The 24,162-nt window shown below is 39.5% G+C and overlaps 1 protein-coding gene across 2 annotated transcripts; it reads left to right on the top strand.

Moving 5' to 3' along the window:
• The first annotated feature begins 410 nt into the window (after window positions 1–410).
• Window positions 411–21,443, top strand: LOC140573930 (ral guanine nucleotide dissociation stimulator-like 1). 2 transcript variants are annotated; one of them, XM_072693560.1, is made up of 17 exons: window positions 411–733; window positions 7,427–7,716; window positions 9,173–9,217; window positions 10,645–10,814; window positions 11,406–11,557; window positions 11,673–11,903; window positions 12,380–12,483; window positions 12,669–12,753; window positions 14,497–14,568; window positions 15,082–15,168; window positions 16,175–16,207; window positions 16,601–16,722; window positions 18,111–18,209; window positions 18,364–18,487; window positions 19,651–19,908; window positions 20,467–20,581; window positions 20,811–21,443. In XM_072693560.1, the coding sequence occupies exons 1-17, from the start codon at window positions 710–712 to the stop codon at window positions 20,954–20,956; spliced, it is 2,157 nt and encodes a 718-aa protein (XP_072549661.1). In that variant the 5' UTR covers window positions 411–709; the 3' UTR covers window positions 20,957–21,443. The 2 variants fall into 2 exon arrangements, with proteins under 2 accessions (XP_072549661.1, XP_072549660.1); XM_072693559.1 differs by lacking the exon at window positions 411–733 and adding an exon at window positions 5,895–6,538.
• Window positions 21,444–24,162: the final 2,719 nt, after the last annotated feature.

Here is a 24,162-nt window from a genome sequence, read left to right as displayed (position 1 = left end):
AAAAGATGGATGGATGCCTATTTATCCAGTTCTTTTTTTTTTCATTAAAATGTAATACTTAAGTACATTAATACTTAATACTTTCATTTTACAGTAATTGTTTTGCTGTGATTGCAAACAATAATAAAGAGTCAATCAATTATACTTTAACATCACTTTTCTGTGAAGCACTTTTGGCTGCCTGTACAAAAACTGCTCTATAAAATACAATTATTATTAATATTATTATATATTATTTTTATTATAAAGGCGTTATTATAGACTTACACGCGTTACCGTGGCGACCGAAACGCCTCCTCCTCGGTCTTCTCCTATCAGGAGGCCGCTGTCATTCTTTGCTCCGCCCACTTGGCGCCTGGCGCTCAGACCTCTCGAGGGGGACGGAGGCGGGAGATGACTGTGGCAACAGGAGCGCGCGGCGACCGGAGCTGTGGAGCTGAGGATCCCTCATAAAGACCGGGAGACGCATTTCACAGGAACTCTCAGACCTGACTCCCACCAGCGGGTCAAGACGAAGCTTTAAACCAGCCGAGCAGTTTTTATCCAGACGTAAAGCCAGTTAAAACCTCCTCCACAGTCGGTTTTTATGAAGTAAATTAGACGTTTTGCCGTTTTCCAGCGACACCTGTGAGACCCGGTTAGCATTCGGCGACATCTCAGCATGGAAGATATCACCCCATAGGAGTCACCTCGGAAAGCTGCCTGAGACATGGGGAAATGGGAGTTAACCATGGTAAAGTTGCTCTGCGGTTTGAGTGTGAACGGTGTGATGTGTTTTCTTTAAAAGGTAAAAAAAAAAAAAAACTAAAAAACACATTAAAAGAGTTTTGTTTACAGTGTGTTCAAACCGCCCGCTGTCTGATTATAGGAAAGGTAGCTAGCTAGATAGCTAGCTAGCTGAGAGTCTCAGTGAACTGAGGGGTAACATTAAGGTGGGCTATCTGAGGGGAAATCCTCTCCCTCCCAAACACCTGCTGTTCGTATATCACTGCTGAGTGTGTGGACAGACGGACGGATTCGGACACTGGATGAGGGTCGAGGGCGAGGGGCGTTTTTGTGTCAAGGCCAAGTTTCTATTTAACTGCCATCTGGCTCTGAGTGCTGGCTGCAGCTTAGTTGACTGTGCTTTAATGTGCATATTTTGGTTTTAACTGAGACTGGGGTTATTTATTCACACGTCTGGGCTTTCTCTTTCTCATCTGTGTTCTCTCGGTTCCTTAATCAGTAATCACTCTTAACTTCCCCTAGTTTCTTGTACTAATTCACCAGGATCTGAGAAGTATTACAGGTTTTCAACATGTGTATAATAGATGTAGGGTTTCCATATAGTGGGATTAAGGTTTCCATATTCATATAGATACATGACTAAGGATTTTACCACATCAGAACTAGTCATCGACACATCCCTCGGTTTCCTTTGGACTGTCAGTGATCAGTTTATGGGTCAGGTAATTTAGGTGTATATCTTTAGAAAAAGGTTATACTTACATTGATCGTTATAATGAATGTTTATAGTCAGTATCAGCAGATAATTTGCGACATGTTGACGTTGATACCATTGCATGCTGTTAATAAGGGTTAATAAGGGTCATTCAGGTTCTTCTGTTTATAGCCCAAATTTTTATGCTACTTTGCTGTTGTCTTTTGCTTTGAAATATAATCTATAGGGATGCACTCAATTCTGGCCTGAATCCACTAGCCTGTATAGTCCATGTACATGTCTGTACTAGAATTCCAGATAAATATGACATTTACTTATATGGTACTTATACCAGGGTTTCAGATGTGGCAAAAGAAAGTTAGGGTGCACTGATCTTGATTCTCTATGGTACCTTTCTATTCTGAGTTATTTACTACTAAATGTTTGGAACATTTTTTAAGACCAAAACTTAATCTGTGTGGGGTACATTAACATGCGAAACACACTAGCCCATTTCCTGTGCTTTCGATTGGGCAGAATTGCAGCGTGAATGATATTGTGAAAGAGGATCTTTCATTTACATTACATTCATGACTTTTAGCTGATGTTCTCATTCAGAGCGAACTGCGTTTCAGTCACGTTATACAGGTACGACAGTACAGGTAGATTCAGGAGTCTTGGCTATGGATTCTTACTGCCGTAGCTCACTGGACTTACATTGCCATGGAAATCGAACCTCCAATTTGCCACGGGGAGGGCAGTGTTTGTCCGATGCTGATCTCAATATCCTTTTTCCATCCCTAGAAAACTGTGTACTAGAGCTCTGTAGAATTCAATTAACTTTTTAACATCTAAAATGTAGCAAAACAAGTTGAGTATTGACCTCGGAAGGACTTCAGAATATATGTGTCGTCACACCACTAATGAACAGGCGTCTTTAAACAGGTAACATGCTGAATGAATAGAGAGAGAACATGTTTCTATAGTCCCTTTCTTTCACTGGGTCTCATTGTCAGGCGTTGTGTAATTGTGACGCAGAGGCAATGCAAAACTCCTCCACAGCTGATTTGGCTGTGGGTATGGGCATCATGTGCCACTGGTTGACCCCTGTGTGCTTTCTGGCGTCCTGACATGGGCACTGGGACAGATGAAAGCAGTGTGTTCTGTAGCTTGCATGGCTGCCATTGTGTCTCTGTAACCTGGCTTAAGGACAGGATGACTTAATTTGATTTGAACACGAGTACCCATGATGCATCTTGGGTTATGTTGTGGATTTTTGAAACTGTGTTATACAACTATCCGAATCACTCTGATCACGTAACTCTTCGATCCTTGTTTTTTATGACTGCACTGAACATTTATGGCCATTTATTTGTGTATGCATCAATAAACCACTTTATTGCGATGCACCAGTGCAACAGTCCAGAGCAGCTGCTGCTGTGTTTCCTAGTGTATGTCCTGTGTATGTCATGTGAAAGAATGGAGATTTGTAAAACGATAGAAGAACATCGTCTCGTATCGAACTAGTTGGCCATTCTTCTCATGCCTGCACACTGCTGACACGAAACACGACACTCGTGACCTGATTGTATCAAGCCCAAATGCTGGTACAGTGTACTTGACTCAGCCTAACTGCACTACAGAGGACAGTTGTGATGTGAAGTGAAGACTGAGAGAAATGCATATATAGTGCTTGTGGCTTTGGGAGGTGTTTATATTCCATTTATTAAAATATCAAAGCCAGATACACTGTATGGACAAATGTATTGGGACACCTGCTCATTCATTGTTTCTTCTTGAAATCGAGAGTATTAAAAGAGTTTACCTGCTTTTGTTGGAGTAACTGTCTAGAAAAGGCTACTGTCTAGAAAAGGCTACTTCTACTAGATTTTGGAGTGTTTCTTGCATTTGGCTATAAGAGCATTATTGAGGTCAGGATGTTGGATGATCATCACCCCACCCCACCATTTCCCCAACTCAGCGCAAATGTATTGGATGGAGCACCATCTTTCCACAGTTCCACTGCTCCACAGGTTAATTATGTTTCTTTACAGGGACTAGACAAGCTGTGTGTGTGCATTTGCACATCTTTCTCAGCAGCTGGTGCCACTTAAAGTAGCTGAATGACATTCATTAGAAGGGGTGTCCACAAACATTTGAGCATATAGTGTATGTCAGATTTAGTGATGCACCAGTATAGAATTTGCAAGCTCATAGCCGTTTTAGCAGTTTGTGCTACATTAGCTGTTTTGTGGGATTGGACGGGCCACGTTAATGAGCGTTGGGCACCCATAACCCTGTTGCCAGTTCACTGGTTGACTTTCCTTGGGCCATGGAAACACTCCACAAGTTTTGGAGATGCTCTCAGTCGTCTAGCTACCACAATTCGGGCTTTTTCAGAGTGTCAGATTCTAACACTTTCTTACCTACTCTTACCTATTTTTCTTGCTTCTAACACATTAACATCAAGAACTGACTGTTCACTTGCTGGACAATATATTCACCCCTTGACATATGCCACTATAACCAGATAATCAATGTTATTCACTTTTTTTAATGTTCTGGCTGATTGGTGTGTGTAAATATATATGCTTTATATAAAATTGTTTAAAACTGTAAAGATGGGTCATTGAAATATTGTACACAGTACCAGCAGTATGTAAACGTCTGGGAATAGCTGGGAGGTATTTCTGAAAGGCAGAATTATCTGTTAGCCTGCTTACGTAAGCCCAAAGATGTGGACTGGCCAATAGCAATGTTAATCCTTCTCTTCAGTGGTATTAATTGAAAATAATAATAAAAAAACAACGATTACACAACACAGGTATACATGAAAGCTTCATCGTCATAAACAGTAGGAACAACTAGGAATCAGTTCGTACTAATAATACAGGTTTATAGTCAATGTTCCTCTCTGTTTGTCCCTGTGAAGTGTTATGTCACGATGTTCCAGATGCTCTTCCTTTGAACTGTTTCTCGGTTGATGGTTCTTTTTACTCACCGGCTTCGTGCATTTACATTAAACAAAGGGCACCTCTAATGCTTATTCATCAGAAACCATAATGAACTCATGTTCGCTTGGGAGCTCGAGATGAATAGTTGCACCTGAGGCAGCTAATAACCATAAATACAGGAAAGTTCAGACAGCATGTTCTTAGTAGCTTGTGAACACAAAAGGAAAAAGGCACTGCTCATAGATTATTGATACAAGCTTATTTGAGGGACACAAAAATGGGCGTCCACATTCACAAACAGGAACACATCTGGAGATCTTTTCCTTTCTTACGAAAATATCAGACAACGCTGTGGTTTATCCACTCTAGGGTTGATAAGAGTACTGGACTAAAGTCTAAAATTGAACATGGATGAATTAATATATATGAATGTTTAAATCATTTGTTTGTCAGTTTGTTCCCCAATTTGCTACTGACACTTAACCCACCTCTTCGTTGCCCACCTAGCACTAGCAATGCTCCCGACAATAGAAGGGACTTACCATGACTTACCATGTGTTTTCTCCAATACATGCAAAGCCAGCCACCGCTTCTTTTTTCAAACTGAAGCCAATGTGGCATTGCCAGGCAGCCGACGTCCACAGCTACACCACACCAGCTAACGCCAGTGCCGGCAAACAGTGCTTTTAGAGTGATGAGAGGAGAGAGAGCCATTTACCCACCTGGAAAGAGCATGGCCAATTGTGCTCTCCCTGATGGCAAAGTGGCATGGCTCGGGATTTGACCCCCGTGCCATAGTGGTAACGCATCAGACCACTGAGCCATTCAGAGCACATTTGTGTGTATTCTTGCCACGTTTCTGTTTTTACAATGTTTTTGAATCTGTCACCCCACAGAAAGAACAGCACAGCTCCCATTGCATCAAACAGTGTGAGCGTGGGCTAGTTCAAGATAGATCAGTCTCTGACATGCAAAAATCTTACATTTTCCAAATGGCACCTTTACTGTAGAAGGAGAAAAACCTTACTTTAACTTCCAATGAAAGTCATTTTGGAACATTTCTATTGGTCCATTTATAATGATTTTTTTTTAATGTAAAGAACAACTACCAGGCTATGTCGACAGGTTCAGATGATATCGCTCAAATAACCACATCCAGTGATATCACTACATTTACAGCATTAAGCTCCTGTTCTTATCCAAAGCGACTTACATTTGAATCATGTTAGACAGGTAAGAGAATGTAGTATTGGGAGTCTTGCTCAAGGACTTTTATTGGTGTAGTGTGGTGTGGTGTGCTTGCCCAGCTGCGAAATCAAACCCTAGCCTTCCACAAGGAAGACAGTGTTGTTATCCACTACACCACACCAACCATCTCTAATACACCATCTCTAAAATTGAACTTTTTTTTTTTTTTTTTTTTTTTTTTTTTTTTACTGGCGCTGAAGTCATCCCTCATAGGTGGCTCACCTGTGGAATCGCATGCTTGGCTTGCAGTTGATGCCCTAATGGCCCGTAAATAGCAGTCTGAAAGCCACACAGCCGCTCATTATGAGATTTTGTGGTGGTCTGTACTTAGGTTACTCAGCGAGGCATTAGCCAGTGAGAGGCTCACCTGTGTTTCCAATCACATGCTTGATTCTTGTGTTGACTTGTACTGTACTGTCTCTTTTGCTGACATCACTCGTTGGCCCAGTTCTTTGCGAGAGTGTGCGTGTGTTGACTGTCTCAGTGAGTGTTTGCTGTGGGTTACACTGCTCTGCTTTTAGCTGACTGCTCAGGCCTCATTGTTGTTTCTCCAAACACTAAGCCTGAGGGCTGCAGGTAACTAAACAAAAGAGGTAGAAATGGCAAAATGTTCCTATGAGAAAATGTGTTTGCCTTGAATGTCATTCAGGTGTTACTGTGTGTCTGTTAGGGTGTAGCAAAAGCTTAAAGCTAAAATGTTCGCTTTACAGTTAATGAGCATGTTAAGCAACATTTCATTAAGCCTGTATGGTTTAGGAATGATGAAGACAGATAAGAAATGTTAGGAACATTCAAAGTTTTCCTTGTGTTTTAAATGAATTTATTAATTTATTTATTTATTGGAGACCCTGTGCTCAGCGGCAAGTCGGCTTGGAAGCTGGGAGCTCCAGAGAGAGACTTGGGGACATTTAAAAAAGTAAATATGTGAATGACAAATCCTGTCCTAGATTTTGCCTGATCTTGTTTCCATGTGGATCCATAGGCTAGTCAGTTCTGCCAGTATATTTACCCTGAGCCGTGAGCGACAGATCAGGCAGAATCAGGGAAAGCAGATAAGGTAAGGAAGCTGGTGTGGAGTGAGTTTAAAACACAAGCATCTAGATTTAGATTATTATAAATAATAGCGTTCGTTAAATTCCTGTTAACTGTACATCATATAAATCCCCACTGTACCACAGACTATGGGCTATGCTGTATAACTATAATTTGGCATGTTTCTCTACACTTAATAGCACATTTATAATAGGAGCAGGGTGACAGGTGCTAAAGCTACAAGCAGTTGGAGATTAATTGTTCATTTAACGTGAAGCTGATAATAGCAGAGTTGTGTGAGCACCTTTGACCAAATGAAATTTTGTTGATTTTCTAAGTGAAAAAAAGTGTCTTTTTGTGTTTTGTAATTTTTCGTAAAATTTGGCACATATGTAGAAATTGTGCTTTACTGTAGAAGGTATAGTTAAGCTTATAGAGGATTAGTTTACTTTAATTTTACTTAGAAAATCAACAAATTGACCAGAGGTGTTGCATAGAACATTTGCTTACGACTTTATCTGCCAGTTCATGACGTTTTGTAAATATGAACATTTATTCTTTAGCAGGGCTGGACCTTGGGTTGATTATTCTACAGGCTTTTAAAATAATTAACAATAGTAATGAAAATAATTATAATTTATCTTAATGTTTCTTCAATCATCTTTTTTAAAAAGGTTGTATTTCATAATTAATTAATTCATCTTGAAATAGTTACATTATTCAGGTCTAAATGAAACAAATTGATGTTTGTGTTTTTGTGTTGCTGTTCCAGGATCCAGTTCAGGAGTGGGGTGAAGAGTTTGAAGATGGTGCTGTGTTTGGGGTTACCTTACGCAGAGAGCCTGTCCCGCAGTCCAGCGAGGGCACAGAGTCCTGTCCCTGTTCTGGGTTTGTGCAGTACCGCACATGTAAGGTACGGAGGCTGAAAGCAGCCACTCTGGAGCGGCTGGTGGCTCACCTGTTCGATCCCTGCTGCCAGGAACAAGACTATGGGAGAATACTGCTGTCCACCTACCGCACATTTACCAGCTCCAATGAACTCATCGAGATGCTTTTCCAGAGGTGTGTGTTTATGATAGGGGTGTAATAATAAAATACATTATACCCATGATATTAATTAGCTCAAAATATTAACTGATAATGTTTTATTATATTACATTAAATTCTTATGAATATTTAAACTGGAAACAAAACTTTCACAGCTCCTGAGGGGCTGAGCTGTGTAAGTGTTGGTCCTTTTGTCAGGAGCTTGTAAGTTGTGAGTCCCATAGCCATCCATGGCCTTGCTTTGTCTGGGTGGTCCTTCCTCTGCTAGAAGATGTCTGGGGCCTCACTCTCTCTGGGAAGCTAGAATAGATATATAGACTATAAAAATGTATGTGGCCCATCGGCTTAGCAGAACACCATAATATCTTCTGCATTCATTGTAAATGACAACAAACATTGTGTGCGGTATTGACTGTCCATTTAAAATAGCTTAAATTCTGCTACTTTTATTTTTCAAAAAAGCTTATTTTTCAGCTTCAACTTTAGTCACCACTCACTAGACATCTCTGGATTTCAGACTGCTTGTATGTGTCAGAGCATGACTGCATGCCTTTAGTGTAGTTGTGTGTATTTGTGGCTGGGAAAAAAAGATGCTGCATGTGCATGTATGTGTGTGTCTGGGGTTTTGTTCTGTTTCATTCTGTCCCACCTGCAGTTTCCTGCTTTCATGACTGTTATTAATTGCTGTGTTATTTCACCGTCTGCCTGTTGCCTTGAACTCACATCCCATGACTGGCCTGCACGGGTTGCTGGAAATCACTCCCTTTCTGTTGTGAACGAAATGTTTCCTGGAGAAGTCGTAGGCCTAGAGTGATTTCTCCTGAAATGTTGACACCATGGACCATAGCCAGGGCTGTAGGTTTCAAAGGGTCTGCAGTCTTACTCATTCATTGAACTGATTTTCTCTGTATTTGGATGCCACAAGCCTCTCTTTTTTAGTCTGTTCTTTACCCAAAGCAGACACATTCCAGACAATCACTGCATAGCACCACGGAGGCTAGCCTACATAGCCTGCTCAAGGTTGCCTTGAGCGAAGGTTGACTGTCTCCCTTGTAAAGGACATGTTTTTTTTAAACAAATACCACTTGGAAAGACAATAAACAAAGGCAGCTTCCATTTAAACATGTTGTGTCATCCCTCGCAGACAACATGACTGTGTCTCAGCATGTTTGGAGTGAGGACAATTGGCGCTTTTGGCCAAATGCTCATTGGTAGGTGTAGTGGGCTTCTGTTTTAGTGCTGCCACCAGAACTTTGTGCAGCATAGTCTGATTTACAAGACAAATATTGTAGTGCTTTTGTAAAGACTTTAATAATGGGTCTTAGCAATAGTTAGCATCTAGCTCTTCTCTCAGACACAGAGTAAGCATGTCTCAAGGCTAAAAGTAACTCAGGGGTGAATTGTCATCAGTTTTTGGTTCATCCCTTCCAATTTAAATGTGATTGTGTTGTCTTGGTTTTCTTTCAAACAGGGACAGTCTTGCCTCTGAGTTGGACAACAGCAAGTGTCATAAGAGGTAAGAGACATAATATTGCACTAGAAACGTTTCTTATGTACCCTAAGTAACCCTGTGTCCATATTCAATATTCAGTAATAGCATATGCCATGATAACAGGATACATGTATTTAGATATGTAGAGCAGCTCTGGCTTTTCAACGCTGTCACATTGTGATGCTTTAGCTGATGTTTGTGCAGCTGTTGTACTGTATTATTGGTCTGAGTACCTTCTCAGCTCACAGAAAAGGTCGCAGTGCTGTCCTTTCATACTCAGTGTACCAAAGGTCTATCTATTGCCTTGAAAAAAATAATAAAGAAATGTAAGAAAACAAAAGACTAGATGTTCATTAAGACACACCAGAGGACAGGATTACAGAAAAAATGAAGATGGAGGAGTCATTATACAAATAGCGATGAGAGAAATGTTTTTCAAAGACTGAAATCCGCTAACACATTATTGCTATTTAAAAAAAGCAAAAAAAACAAAACAAAACAAAACGATACTGTGCCTATTAAATAGGTGGACTGGGTATGTCAGTTCCAAAGAAATTTCATCAGTGATCAAGAGGCAGATGAACCCACATACTGTTCATGCAGGCAAAACAGTACCTTGCCAAAAAAATGCAGACCATAACAATGTAGATAAATATTACATAACACCAAAGGTGATCAGAAATGTGCAGAATGTACAACCAAGAAAACAGCAAATGTTCCAGTTTCATTAGATGATTGACAGTGCTTTGAACAACGACTTGCAGTTTTGCTTAACTTAAAAAGGTGGCCAAGAGCCTAATAATTAACTGACAAACAAGACCCAGACCCAGCTGAAGCTGCTGGAGGTTGGGTGTGGTAATGGTAGAGGCCATTCTGTGTACCATTCTATATACACTCCCCTAGAGGTAAAAATGGCTACATTAAAAAGTAGCCATAAAACATATTTTTGTATATAATGATTAATTTCAAATGACATAAACATGTATGTGGCTATAATGTGTTTTCTTCTCTTTTCGTATACAATGTATGTGGGCAGCTAAATGTTAGTTTAATGGTAGATATATATATATATATTGTGAAATGTAGTTTTTCATTTTGGCACATGCCTAAAACTAATCTTGTTTCAGCTTTTATTTTCTCTGTACATCTGAAAAAGAATGTAGTTGTATCAGTAAAATGGTCTCAGTCTAATACTATCAGTCTATCAGTCTAATACTTGCTGGTGCTTGCTTCAAAACTTGTTTTCCGGGCACAGATTAAACCTGAAATTGGAGTGAATCACTCTGTCAATGAGTATCTCCATGGAAAGTCCTTAAGGCACTTAGAACTAGGGTTAATCTATGAGTGGGGAAAAAATGCCTCATTGAGTGTTTGAAAAGTCTGGAAATTGTGCAGTTTGTGAGAAGGATGATAACTTAAAATTGTGGTTCTGATTAATCTTTTTGTTTTAGCTCTCTGTGGACTTTGCTCCAGATCTGGTTGGATGAGTTTGCAGAGGATTTCAGGGACTCTCCAATGCACTCGTCGTTGCGCTTGATGTGCCTTCAGCTGAGACGGCATCCCTCTCTTTCTCTTTTGGCTAAGCGCTATGAGGCTCTTCTCAAAAGATTCCAATCAGAAGGTCAGGCATTTGATCCTTGCTGAAACCAAGATGGTTTGTTGGATGCCCTGAGGCAGTGCATGTTTATTTTACAGTTAATGTGAAATACAATGTATAAATATGTGACCTTGTCAGAATTAACAGCAGCCATGGGCCCCTTTTTGCTGCTGGCTAGCACTATGAAAATTATAATAACTGATGCTAGGGTCTAGCAAGGTCAAGAGGTCAAGTGGAAGACTGGAAGACACTTTAACTCTTTTCGAAAGAATGGCTTGTAGAATTGCTAGAAAGGCAAATCTAATCCCTTGTTTGACTGAAAAAAAAACTTTCAGGAGCATTTATTAGACTTTGGAGTGGTGGTGCACTCTTCTACTGTGCAGGGAGTCCTGCACAAATATGACCACCAGATGAATGGTCATCCAAAGAAACTCTTTTCTGCATCCTTACCACAGAATTGTGCTGTATTTTATATAAGAATGTTTATTTGTCTCTGTCAAATAAATAAATAAAAAGAGTATTACCTTATTGTGGCCCCGTACATCATGATGGCAACATCTTGTCTGTTATGCGTCTGTGCTCACTAGCAATGTAAACTTTATTTTCTCCTCTCAGATGTTGTGAATAATGAGCAGGCAAGTCTGGAAGATGAACCAGTAGTGGATCAGGAAGAAAATGACTTGGAGTCAGATGATCCAGCCGATCAGACGGACTTCATGGCTTTCTCCATTACAGGTCTTGCAGAACAGCTCACCAGGCTGGACGCTGTGAGTCTCAATACTACACTCACTACTACTCCTCCTGATTGGTTCGTCACTGTTTTGATACATGCCTGTGTCCATTAACCCTTAAATCTGAATAATCTTCTGTATGGACTTTTAGGAGTTGTTTGTGAAGGTGGTGCCCTTCCAGTGCCTGGGCTGTGTATGGTCTCAGAGAGATAAGAAGGAGAATCTATCACCCACCATCCGCGCTACCATTGCCCAGTTCAATGCCATCACTAACCGCGTTATCACTTCACTGCTTTGCCCCTCCACCTGTCCTTCTTCCAGTCCACAGTCCACTATTTCTCAGAGAGCCAGAATCATTGAGAAGTGGATACGAGTTGCACAGGTTAGATACTTTACTAAGCATTTGCCTGCCAATAAACCATTCCCTCTTTTGTGGTCTCACTGTTGACTATTTTAGATTACAAAAAAATCTGATTGATCACATTAATAGTTTCACTAAAAGACCAAACAATGTATATATATAATATTTGTATAATATGTCTAATATTTGTCGAGTCTACTTGAATCTAACCAAGTATTTTGACAGCCCACAACCATTTAAAGTATGTTGTTGAAGCATCCTTTTTTACAAAGTGAGAATTTCAAACTAAAAATACTGTTACTCTTTTGGGTCTCACACTGGATGCTTTGCCTTAATGGTCATGCAATATTTTAAACTCTTCATATAAGGGTAAAAAAGTTACTGCCACAATTATACAAACTACATAAGGTATACCCGTTACAAATCAACCTCTTTCACAAGCGCACATCTAATAATGTTTTTGTCAGATGGTGCAATGATTTGTTTTTAACCCACAGGAGTGCAGGCAGCTGAAGAACTTCTCCTCCCTGAGGGCCATCCTGTCTGCACTGCAATCCAACCCTATCTACAGACTGAGGAAGACTTGGGCTGCAGTGAGCAGGTACACCCTAAACTGACACACATTCAAAGAGGAAATGATCACCAATTATACTATTTTAACTTTCATTTAACCTCTTTCCTGGAGTTGGGTCTTGTAGGTCCTGTACAGTGTTATGGAAAATTAGCTTTTCTAATGGAGTTACAGTGTGTTCCGGTTTGTTTATGCTGTACTCTGTACTTTTCCAGGGAGAGCATGAGTATCTTTGAGAACCTGTCTGAAACTTTCCCTGATGAGAACTGTGTACTGACCAGCAGAGAAATCTTTGTGGAGGTAAGATAAGACACACCGCATACACACAGATTACTGAATGTGTGTTTGTTTTTGGCTTATTGCTTGTAAAATATCTAATTTCTAAGATTTTCTTATTTACAAAAACACTTTGCATGTGTGTAAAGATGGATACATTAAGTATTAACCTTGACTTTGCTTAGTGTATTTGAGCAAAGACCTTGTTTTGAAGTGATTGCCAATGTAGATTTAGACTCAAATGATCTTACTTGGTATATATTTGCCCAGTGTTGTTCTTCTGCACCCAGAAGTCATTTTAGTATTTGCTCATGATCTCAGTGCTTCAATCAGTAGGCCCAGGTTCCAATTTTAACCACTAACCTGATGATGATAACCAATCTTCAAGGGAGATTTATGAGGTTGCAATGCTTGTGTCTTCCCTCACTTAATTTGTTCTACTTGAGAATTAGATTCAGGTGTTCTTCGTTTAAAAGGAATTTTCAGGAAAACAAAGACATTTTAAAAAATGTTCTTTCTCAGTGTTCACTTTGCAGTAATGCTTGCATGCTTGTTAACATGTTTTAGGAAAGCCATGTAGTTTAATCAGATTTCCTAGCTCATTATAGAGGACTTAGCCTTACCTGAACTGCTGCTTTCACTCAGTGTTCTTCAATTTGCCATGGGTAACTTATGCACATACTAACATGTGCCTCCCATTGAATAAGTAACTAGATTCTTGCTTCCGGAGTCTGCCATTGTTTTTTAGTAGTTTTACAGTACTTGATTTCAGTGTTGGAATTGAGACATGGTGTTCTCTAGGTCTGAACACTATTTAACATTAATCTCAGGGTAAGGAGGTACTGGAGGTACTTGCTGTACTGTAAGATTTTTTGCTATATAACAATATACTGTTCATATATCAAGTTCATATATCAATGGTTTAAATTGGTATACATGCGTCACTGCACCACTTGCAGCAGCACTATCAACAGCAACACCAAAACAGCACAAAATAAAATCTTGGTGTTTAAAATATCTGTACTGTGGTTGGTTAACGAAAGAAAATTAGGTATGCTTAATCAGTGTCTGACCATTAAACTGGATTGATTGTATACAAGCTGACATTTAGATAGTACTTAAAGTACATACATGTCTTTAACCTTACCATTTACAACTATGTTGTTTATGTTGATTTAATTTTAATTTGTTACTATGGTATCTGTCATGTTGATATGTCCTGATCTCAGTCTTATGCAAGCTAATGGTCTTGGCTACAAAACTAATGTTAATACTTTCCATGAACACTCTTTCTGTTATTGAACTTGCACTCTTTAAAAGATGCACAAAGCGATACCATAGAATAAACAACTTTGGTTCTCTAAAGAATGATTTAGTGCTTCTTTAAATGGTTCTTCAAAGGAATACTCCAGCCTTTTCCAGCTTAATCTCTATCAGTTTCATCTGTAGCTTAAGGCTACTTCCCACAGACAGTAATTTTCCCTGCTTTTTGTTGTACGTAATAGAGACCTGAAACACTGTTGAGACTTAGATCAGAAGCCAATAGGAAGTGAGTGTTAAGTCAGTGGGTCTTCAGCTACTGTTCAGTTTACAGGGAAAAGCATTTGAATAATTCATTATGACTGTATAATAATGTTTGTTCAGTGTGATTGAAAAAAGTGTGTGTGTATATATATATATATATATATATATATATATGCTCCTTTGTTCAAGAATTCACTTCACTGACACGGATTCATCTGATAACATTCTCTCAAAATGTTGTAGGACGGAGGCCAGGCAGCTGTGGATAACATTTCGCCCAGGACGTCCAAACGATGCCCTGTATCCAGACAGATGGTAAAACCTTTATTTTAATGTGTGCAGAGTCTATAAATAATCACTTCTTTTATTTTACTAAACAAAACCGTGCTGCTTCCTCTAATCATAAAATATAATTGAGAAGGAAACTCCAAGGTCAGCAGATGTGTAAGCAATTTGGCCCCCTGTCCGAAAAAGGAAGTAAGCATGAAGTGGGCTAAATTATGTCTACTCAGTGCTTTTTCAGGACACAGATTCTGTGCCTTATAAGAAATCACATGCGGGGAATTTTCTCACTTTGTTTATTTATTCTTCGCTGTATCAGTTTCTTTTCTCCCACTCAGAACTCTAAACAACATAAATTGTTGTGGAGATTAATTGCATTGAAAGTCACTATACTTAATGAGCAGTCTTGTTCCTACAGACCTAATTCAATATTTTACCTTAAACATTGCTGTCCTGTGTTTTGAGGTCTCTTTGTATTCTGAAAGACTGTTGGCCTAACTGATCTCAGTTAATAACAGTTCTGCTAATGCCTGCGCTTTTCCACAGAGCACCACCAGCGGAGCCGTGCCTTACTTGGGAACTTACCTGACTGTGCTCACAATGCTGGATACAGCACTGCCTGACTCTGTGGAGGTAAAGTTCAACATGAGTTTATGCACATACACTGAGATACTGAAAACAGGCCAGGAGTTTAGGTGTGCTGTCCTTTTTTCTTTTGAGTAATTGGAAATTTTGAGTGAGTTACATTTCAATTTAGGCCCCTAAGTTGTAAAATTACCTCTCAATCAAAGCTTTTAAAACATTCTGAAAAATGGGTTATGTGGGAATTGCAGATTGTTAAGCTTACAGTTGTTGCTGTCACATAAAAATCTTTAAAATGGAACTTTACAGGCAGAAGTAAAAACCTTCTAAACTTTCAGTGACAGTCATGTTGGAGCATTTTTATCTGTCTGTTAATCTTATATATACATTTAGACTTCTTTATACATATGTCTTATTCTAAAGATCCAGAACATGTAAAAAATGTAGATACATTGTTTTTATATGACAGCGATGATTTTTTGCTACAATACCCATATCCATGGCCCTTATCCAGAACAACTTAAGGTTATTACTCTTATGGCTATTGCTCTTTTTCAGAGCAACTTATGTTAAAATCATGTTTCACAATTATATGAATGTAGAGTTAGGAATCTAGGGCATTAAACACTAGTCTGCTAAGGCAAAGTTTTGATTCCAAGTCATTTTGGAATTTACATTTACATTTATCTGACGCTCTTATCCAAAGCGACTTACAAGGTTACTGGTATTACAGAGGAGGGCCAATGTAGTGTTAGGAGTCTTGCCCAAGGACTCTTATTGGTGTAGCGCAGCACAGCCACCCAGACCAGGAATCAAACCCCAGTCTCCCACATGGTGTGGTAACTCACTGGCAGGTAGTGGTGTTATCTGTTGCGGTTCTATTCATCGTACAACTGTGAGACAATGTAAGGAACAACCACCAGATTTAGATTATTTTATAACAGCAGGAGATACAAGGTTTTTGCATGACGGTGGCGGTATGTTGCAAACTGTCTTTAATCAGCATATGCACAACATAAGAAACTAATGATTAACATGAGTTTCTTTTTCTCAACAGTGTGGCCTCATCAACTTTGAAAAACGGAGGAGGGTAAGTTTCTCACTTTCTCTCACAGTTAAATTGGCACGCACATGGCTGGCAGGCTGCGTGGGTGGCCACATTGCGTGCTTTATCGATACACATTGGTGTGGCCTCAGAGATAAGGCTGCTCTGAGCCCAGGGGATATCCTCAAATATCCTTTATTAAGGAGTGTTGACACTGTAGGGATGGGTTTCTGGCTGTGTATAACACTCGGTTTGCTGAGGAACTTGCCCTCTGTAGCTCAATGAGTGCAATCTAATCTAATGACTGCTCAGTTGTACCATGTGGAAGCAGGGTGTTTCATAATTGTATTGGTGGCTGCCCAGCCTCCACCCAGCCATTCCCTCACTAACTCACCCTTTTCACCATCTTTATTTTCTCCAAACTCTGATTGCCTGTAGGAATACGAGATTCTGTGGCAGATCCGTCAGCTGCAGACATCTTGCTCCCAGTATATGTTGCCTCACCACCCTCAGATTGCAGCCTGGCTACAGCGTCAGAGGCTGCTCACAGACCAGGAAAGGTGAGGCTCAAGAAGGCTTTTAGGAAATAACACTTGATTAACACCTTATTGTGGTCGATGTTGATAGCTGATCAATTTGTGCATTTTGAAACAAGTTCACAATAAGTTTACACATTCGCATATGAAGTAAGCATGCCCATGTACTCGATATGTTTGGGGTTATGGATCTACTGACTATGCTGTTCTCTTAAGCGAGTTCAAAAATAGTACTACCATTAAGAGTCCTATTCATTAAATAACTGCTGGTGCTCAGCATGCCATTCTGTGCTTTACCAAGGAACCACTCATCAGAATTGACATGTTAATGAGCTAATAGAGCAAAATACAGCAACAATTTTGTGCATAACGCATTGTCTATAAATGTATCCTGCATTCTAAAGCTCTAGCTGTAGTCCAGGAATTTGCAAGAGTTTGGTGATTTCCCTGCTCAAAACCACCTAATTCAGCTCAGGGCACAGTTACCTGGTTTGGTTGTGTTAGTGCTGGAACATAGAACTGGAATCCTTTCCTCTGTGGACAGAATTGTATACCCTTTGAGGATATCTAGTGTACAACTCGAGCTGGATTGTTTATCAGGGGAGATTCTGTAACATAATTTGTGATTGGCCAGTTCTTACATCATCTGTAACTTCCCCAAATTATCTCAGATAGCCTGCATAACCAGTCACTAACAGTAACATGCTGCATGGCTGGGTTTATTAGCAGGTTGTGTTATTACACGACAGTTTATTCAGACAAAACTACTATTATTTAGAGAGTACTATTACAACAGGGAAATCTAATGTCATGATCTCCCTATCAGGCCCCGCCCTTTTTTGTATCCACCTCATCTTGTTGCCCTAGTTTTACCCCCTCGTGTCCCACTCACCTGCTGTGTATTTTTCTCCTTGTAATTAGTCTCCCCAACTGTTCCTCATTCCCTGTATATATATATATATGTGGGTGTGGGTGTGTATACACAGTTTATCTCACATATTTCCTGGCTTGCATTATCAGTAGTTACATGGCTAGTGACATGGATTTGCCTATTTTCTGTTACCTTGTCTTTCCAAAATTTTGGGCAGCCAGTTCTGTAATCTAGTGTTTTGCATTTGTTTTGTTTATGTTCTGTGCATTGTCCATTTGACAACTTAAACAAGCAAAAGCCTCATTTGCATTGTGCTTGTTTGTCTACTGCTGCCCTTTTACAACTACAGCCTGTGGACATTGCAGATATATACTGAATTGAAATCTTTTTCTTGGAAATTGCTTAAATGACAGGACCTCCCTAGCTTGGACACACCAAGATAGACCTCCTAACCAAGTTTTAGTTGGTTAAACAGAATCAAATTTGTCTGCATTTGTGCACTTTATTGCAAACCTCATTGTCCCTCTATATATACTATCAGCTATGAGTTGTCCAGAGAGCTGGAGCCACCCCTGGACACCAGTCCACCATCCAGCGGTGGAGCCTGGAGTCATCGTGTACTGACCAAGAAGCTTTCCTCGTGAGTGTGAACTTTTACAGTACATTACATGACATGGTATATGTTCTGATTATAGTGTAATGGTTATATCATGTTAGGAAATAGCATGGCATACTACAATGTGAAATGCTATAACTTATACCATCGCCATGTGTGTGTGGGTACATGCATGCAGCTTATTGAGTGTCAGCGAGGGCTCAAAAAAGAATGCTGACCAGATTAGTGTGTCCTCATCTGGATCCAGCAGCTCTGAAATGGAGGATCTCTCCACCAATCAGTCATCTCTTCTCGGAGCACAGGTACTGCAAATGTACACACACTCGTACTACATTCTCATATAGTCACGAAACAAACATCCACTTGCAACACAGTACTCAACTCTCAGTAGATTATCAACTTCAGAGAGTCACACATTCACTCCCTACACTGTAAAGAAAGGAACATGAATCTACATGAATGAATTATGTTACATCAACACAGTTACTATCTGCTTGATGTGGAAATGTGTTAGTGATATACACATTGCAGTGTTCTCCAGACTTCTCCAGTGTAGAAAACATTCACTGTAACATGATCAGCGGTGGCTTATTCCCTGATGTTTTACATAATGTCTCATTACATTGAGGCTCTTCTGTCCTTGAATGTTCTCCATTGTATATTAACCTGGATCTTGAGACTTGACTGGAGAGCTGTTTGCATAGCTGACGGCACTTCAGCAAAGCATGGCAGAGTTATTACGTCAGCCGTCACACTCCCTTTCACACTCTTCACCTCCCAAAGCACGCAGCAGCGATACTTAAGAAACCTTGTGAGACACACTTCTCAGCTTAAATTCTTGAAATTCCCCTCATCTCAGAGCCGTTTTCTTCCTCCACATTGTGTTTACAGCCTTGTCATGCAGAAGGAAAGAATAACCCATGTTTTTCTTTCAGTGTCACTGTGGTATCTTTTTGACATCAGAATGAATGAAAAATGTCAGAAATGTGGATTAAAACCTGTCAGAATGTCAATTTATTACTTTAAATAAAAATCTGAAAATATTATTACCAAATGTATTGAAAACAACAGTGACTCTAGATCTCTAAGGGCTAAGCAAAACTAAAAGAACATCACGTTGTAAAGAATGGCATTTTGATTGTGTTGCAACAGTAGAATACTTGGTGTGTACATTCCTTTAGCATTCACTCAGAAGTGCGAGGATCCTAGCCCAGTAAACAACTATCAAGGCTTTTAGTTATGTGAAATCTCTGTTTGTGCGACAAGATTAAACCAGTGTCAGTGTCCATGTCCACATGTGTGGTTAGAGTTGTTTAATATGGTTTGAAGTTGCTTAGAATATCCACAAGGTTGCCAGTATCTTGAATGTACTGCATTCCCATGGCTTATTGCATTAACAGATCTACGTTACGTTGTGGCACATACATACAACACATCCAAACGTCTTCTCTGTTTCTCCCTCTAGTCCCTCTCCAGCTCCTGCCAAAACATGGCCGATGCTCCTCACTCCTCTTCTCCCGACTCCTCCAGTTCCTCGTCCAGCTCCAAAGCCGACCTCATCCTTCCTCAAACGTCCTCTTCCTCCTCTCCATCCAAGCCCGGCCATAAACGCTCAGTCTCCATGACCTCCCTGCCCCTCTACAACAGACAGGTGGCTGACTCCTGCATCATCAGGGTCACCGTGGAGCGTGGCAACAACGGAAACATGTACAAGAGCATCCTGGTGAGTACTGACCAGTCAGCCAAGGTTTGGTTCTATTTGGTTTCTTTTAAAAACATAGACTAAGGGGGAGAAAATGTAATAATAGGAATGGGGAAAAACATGTTATATTTTGGGATGTGAATGATTTTTTAATGTGAAGTAAGATGACGAAAGTAAAAAGTTTAACTAAGTTAAACAAGCTAACCAAGTAACAAAGCACATTATATAAAACACTGCAAACATTTCAACTGCTTTGTTTACCACTGAAAATGTGCCTTGTTTCTGCACCTTATGCCTAATGTTTATTTATGGTATCTTTACAGTTGAATAAAAAGAGCACAAAAAAAACAAAAAAATTGCCTGGATCAATTTATGACATCAGTAATTACAGTATATTTCTGTACTTGGCATGTTTAACTTAAATTACATGACGATCACAAAATAAGATTAATAGTGCTTGGTCATTATTTCTGAGATTCACAGATGAAAACTAGTTTGCCAGGTTGAAAAAAAAGACAAAAGTGCCCTGTTATGTAAAGTTTAAATGGTTTCAGTGACCATGACATGTTTCCTTCTCAGCTAACGAGTCAGGATAAGACAGCTCAAGTGATCGAGAGGGCTCTGCAGAAGCACAACCTGGAGAATGCCAGTGTGCAGGACTTTACACTTATCCAGATGTTGCCACAAGACAAAGGTAAGGGTGCTACACTACACTTACTGCTACAGTTTATTTTATTGTATTTAGTTTTTTGTAACTTCTTTGTGTAATAGTTAATCAAAATCATTTTTGAAGGACCACTTTCTAAATCATCTTTCTAAACTTATAGATAGAAGGGGAAAAAATGATAATGGAAGTTAGTGTAAAAAAAATTGTATTTACCTTGTGACAAAACTTACGTTAAATGTTCTTATTTCATTTTCAGAACTAGTCATTCCAGACAAAGCCAACGTCTACTATGCTATGTCAACTTCGGCCAACTATGACTTTGTTTTACGCCAGTATACAAAAGGCCAGCGGAAACAGCTCGCACGCTCCGCGTCACTATCTGCAGGTCGATGCTCGAAATAACATTGGCCCCTGTAGCTCCGGAGAAACTCTGCTTGGAAAGCTGCACAAGACTTTGCATCTCATCCAACTGGTTTCACAGCGTTTTGTTTATAATGTAAATATTTGTAAAAATATATTTATTTAATATGCTTTATGAAGGACTATTTTTATATATAATCAATTTGACCAACATGCCTTGAACTGTTCAGTGTGGGTTGGGGCAGAACTTTGAACTGTCTCTAAACTCCTAGCAGAAGACATCACGCCCAATATGACCTCATAACAGAAGAGTATTGTGTGCAGTGGGGTTTTTCAATTCTTTGAGGCTTCTTTTTCTTTTTATGAACATCACATGGCAGAGCAGCAGGGGCAGCCAGGCCAGAAGCCAAATGACTGTTGAATCAAATGCCATGCTGTATGACTTAAGTGTGCACACCCAAGGTGTATGTGCACACAGCCAGAAACACATCATATTCTGCTAAACTGATTGATTTTGGTGGTTAGTATACACCATCTAAATGGACTTGTGGAGGATATTAAGCTTAAAAAAAACTTCTTCACACATTTCACTCTTTAAAGAAGCTTCCATTAAAAGGTTTTTTAATGGAAGAGTGTATCTTCTCACTATCTCTCAGCATGTGAATGAGCTGTGAGGCTGTAATGAAGACAAGCTTTTGATCAGAATGTTCCCTTCACGCTGTGCCGTGCTGGTGCAGAACGGATGTGTGTGTGTTTCAGATAGAGGTGGCTGCACTAACAGGTGCAGTAGCATTCTTCAGCCACAGTGACAGGAGCTCAGTTTCTGTTCAAAACAGTAGTGATGTAAAGGAGAATTCCACCAATGAAAAAAAAATCACTTCATAATTCAGTGGTTGGGATATAAACAGCAGATGTCATTCAGAGTGGTTTGGTGTGAAGTAGTTCATTATAGAGAAACATTTAGACTCACAGATTTACTTACTGGGGTTGTGATATCAACAGTATGTGACACTCTTAAAAATAAAGTTGCTACAAATAGCTCCTTGAGCTCCTTGAACCACGTTTGGTCCCCCTAAAGAACTGTGTTTGTAACAGAGATGCCGGAGTGTAAAGACCTTTACCTAAATGTTCATTACTAATTTAAAAGGTTCCTCACTTACACATCTATATTATAACCATTGTTCTATAAACCATTTATAGGCCTTAGTTTCTTGGAGTGTATGGCCATTTTCTTTTACTATCCAAAGCAACCAGTGAACTTTACAGGCGTCTTCTGTTTTTTTTTTTAATACGTTATGCTGATAATGGCAAATCTGGAAAATAGGACACTTACTTTAGAAGGCCCTTTTAACGCCTTGCATGTCTCTACTACTACCACTATTTGTGAACACTTAGGAGTCTGTACGTTTCTCTACAACAGTGCATTTCACACCAAACTCTTCTAAATGATGTGACGATGTGGAATTCTGGAATTGCTGCCGTGTTCAGAACACTGTAATAACGTGTCTGCTGTAATTCTTTAGCTATCCCCTAAAATGACGTGTTCCTGATGGACATTTGGGCATGTTTTGTTGATTTACTAGGTTAGGTTAGTTTAGAAATCCTCGACCTGAGAACCTCTGTGCATTTTAATACTCAATTACTGTTTGTTTTGCTGAATTTTACAGGTGGCACCTAGAAAACGTATGGCACATTTTGTATGTGGTGTTTTATGTTTTTGACAGTATGTATAAATTCAGCAATTCGTGCTGTAAAACATGCAAAGAAAAGAAATATTTTAAGCGTTTTTCCTGTACAGGATTTGTTCACATATGTCGAAAATCTGCATGCCATTTGAATACAGATGTCCAGACCTTTGCATATGACTGTACATTTGTGGCAGTTGGCAGAGGCCCTTATTCAGACGGCTTACGGCAGAACTGTGTTACAGAGTTAGGTGCTTGTGTGCGCAAGTATGAGTATTTTTCTCAATATTGTACTTTATTTATGGTATTAGGCTATCCCAGAAGCCCTTGAGCTCTTACATGAACTTGGAGAAGCTTGTAATTGTTTGGACATTTGGTGTATCTTCTCTTCTGTGCACTCTGCAATCCACTGCATTTCAATGTCACACTGTACAACGCTGCTTATGCATGATTCTGTTCATGTAGCATCTTTCTGTAAAGATTAAAAAATGAAGCTAATTCGGTTCACAGACTCACGCGTCACTTTCTGCATCGCTTCTGTAAAGCTTCTTTCATAGTTAACCTGAATGTTTTTCAACATCTGCTAGAACTTTATTACTACTTTATTATGTCCAAATGTTTGTGGACACTCTTTGTAATAAATGTATGTTACCCTTTGTATGTTCAGCTACTGTAAGTTGCACCTATTGCTGACACAGATCTGCAAATGCACACAGACACAGCTTGTCTAGTCTCTGAAGAGAAGTACTGCCAGAAGAATAGGACTCTCTGGAGCAGATGAAACATGAACCTGTTGGGACAATGACTAATGCAAAGCATTAGCTTAGAGGGGTGTAAAGCCCCCCAGAATTGAGCTGTGGAGCAGTGGAAGACTTGTAGGTACTGTTGGTATGAATCTACGAATGTAATGAATTTTGACTATGTAGAATTATTTTCTGTAGAGTTTTCAAGCTTCAGGTTTATTTGTCATTTGCGCAACATGTCAGGACATTTATGCATTGAAATGCCTGTGGTGAGGCTCAGGTTGATGCTGTACAGGAGGACAAAACTATATACATACTAAACATATTAAAATAAAGTTATATAAAAATTATATTAAATAAATACAAAATACACAAAATACAGAATATACAAAGACAGGAGGGATCTGTAGAAATTCTCTGATATGTACATTTATGAGACAGGTATAGTCTGAGAGTGGAGCTAAATATAAATATGTATGTTTATGTCTATTCTTGTTGTATAAAGTGACTTAGTGATGTTGTCCATAGCAGTGATCTATAGAGTATTAATAATAAGGTGTCTGAGTGCAGTGGTGTTGGTGAAAGGTTCAAAGCTTGTTTAGGAACCTGATGGCTTGTGGGTAGAAACTGTTCATTAGCCGGTTTGTTCTGGCCTGGATGCTGCGGTACCTCCTGCCTGATGGCAGTAAGGTGAACAGGCCGTGTGCTGGGTGGCTACAGTCCAACCGGATCTTCTGAAGTTTTCTGCCTTGAAATTTGAAATTCGTTTGAAGCTTTTCAGATTATTTTTATAATAACATCATTCTTATAACAAACATTT

Source organism: Salminus brasiliensis, chromosome 12 (assembly GCF_030463535.1).
Source record: "Salminus brasiliensis chromosome 12, fSalBra1.hap2, whole genome shotgun sequence".
Lineage (NCBI taxonomy): Eukaryota > Metazoa > Chordata > Actinopteri > Characiformes > Bryconidae > Salminus > Salminus brasiliensis.
Note: the sequence above shows the minus strand (reverse complement) of the source record. Positions and strands in the feature narration are given on the sequence as shown.

What these genes read in the sequence shown, in the direction of transcription:
- LOC140573930 (XM_072693559.1), top strand. Translation starts at nt 6,437, where the DNA reads ATGAATTTATTAATTTATTTATTTATTGGAGACCCTGTGCTCAGCGGC. An exon ending in GCCCTGTATCCAGACAGATG is followed by an intron (nt 14,569 to 15,081) that starts GTAAAACCTTTA and finishes GCTTTTCCACAG; the next exon opens with AGCACCACCAGCGGAGCCGT. An exon ending in CTGACCAAGAAGCTTTCCTC is followed by an intron (nt 18,210 to 18,363) that starts GTGAGTGTGAAC and finishes ACATGCATGCAG; the next exon opens with CTTATTGAGTGTCAGCGAGG.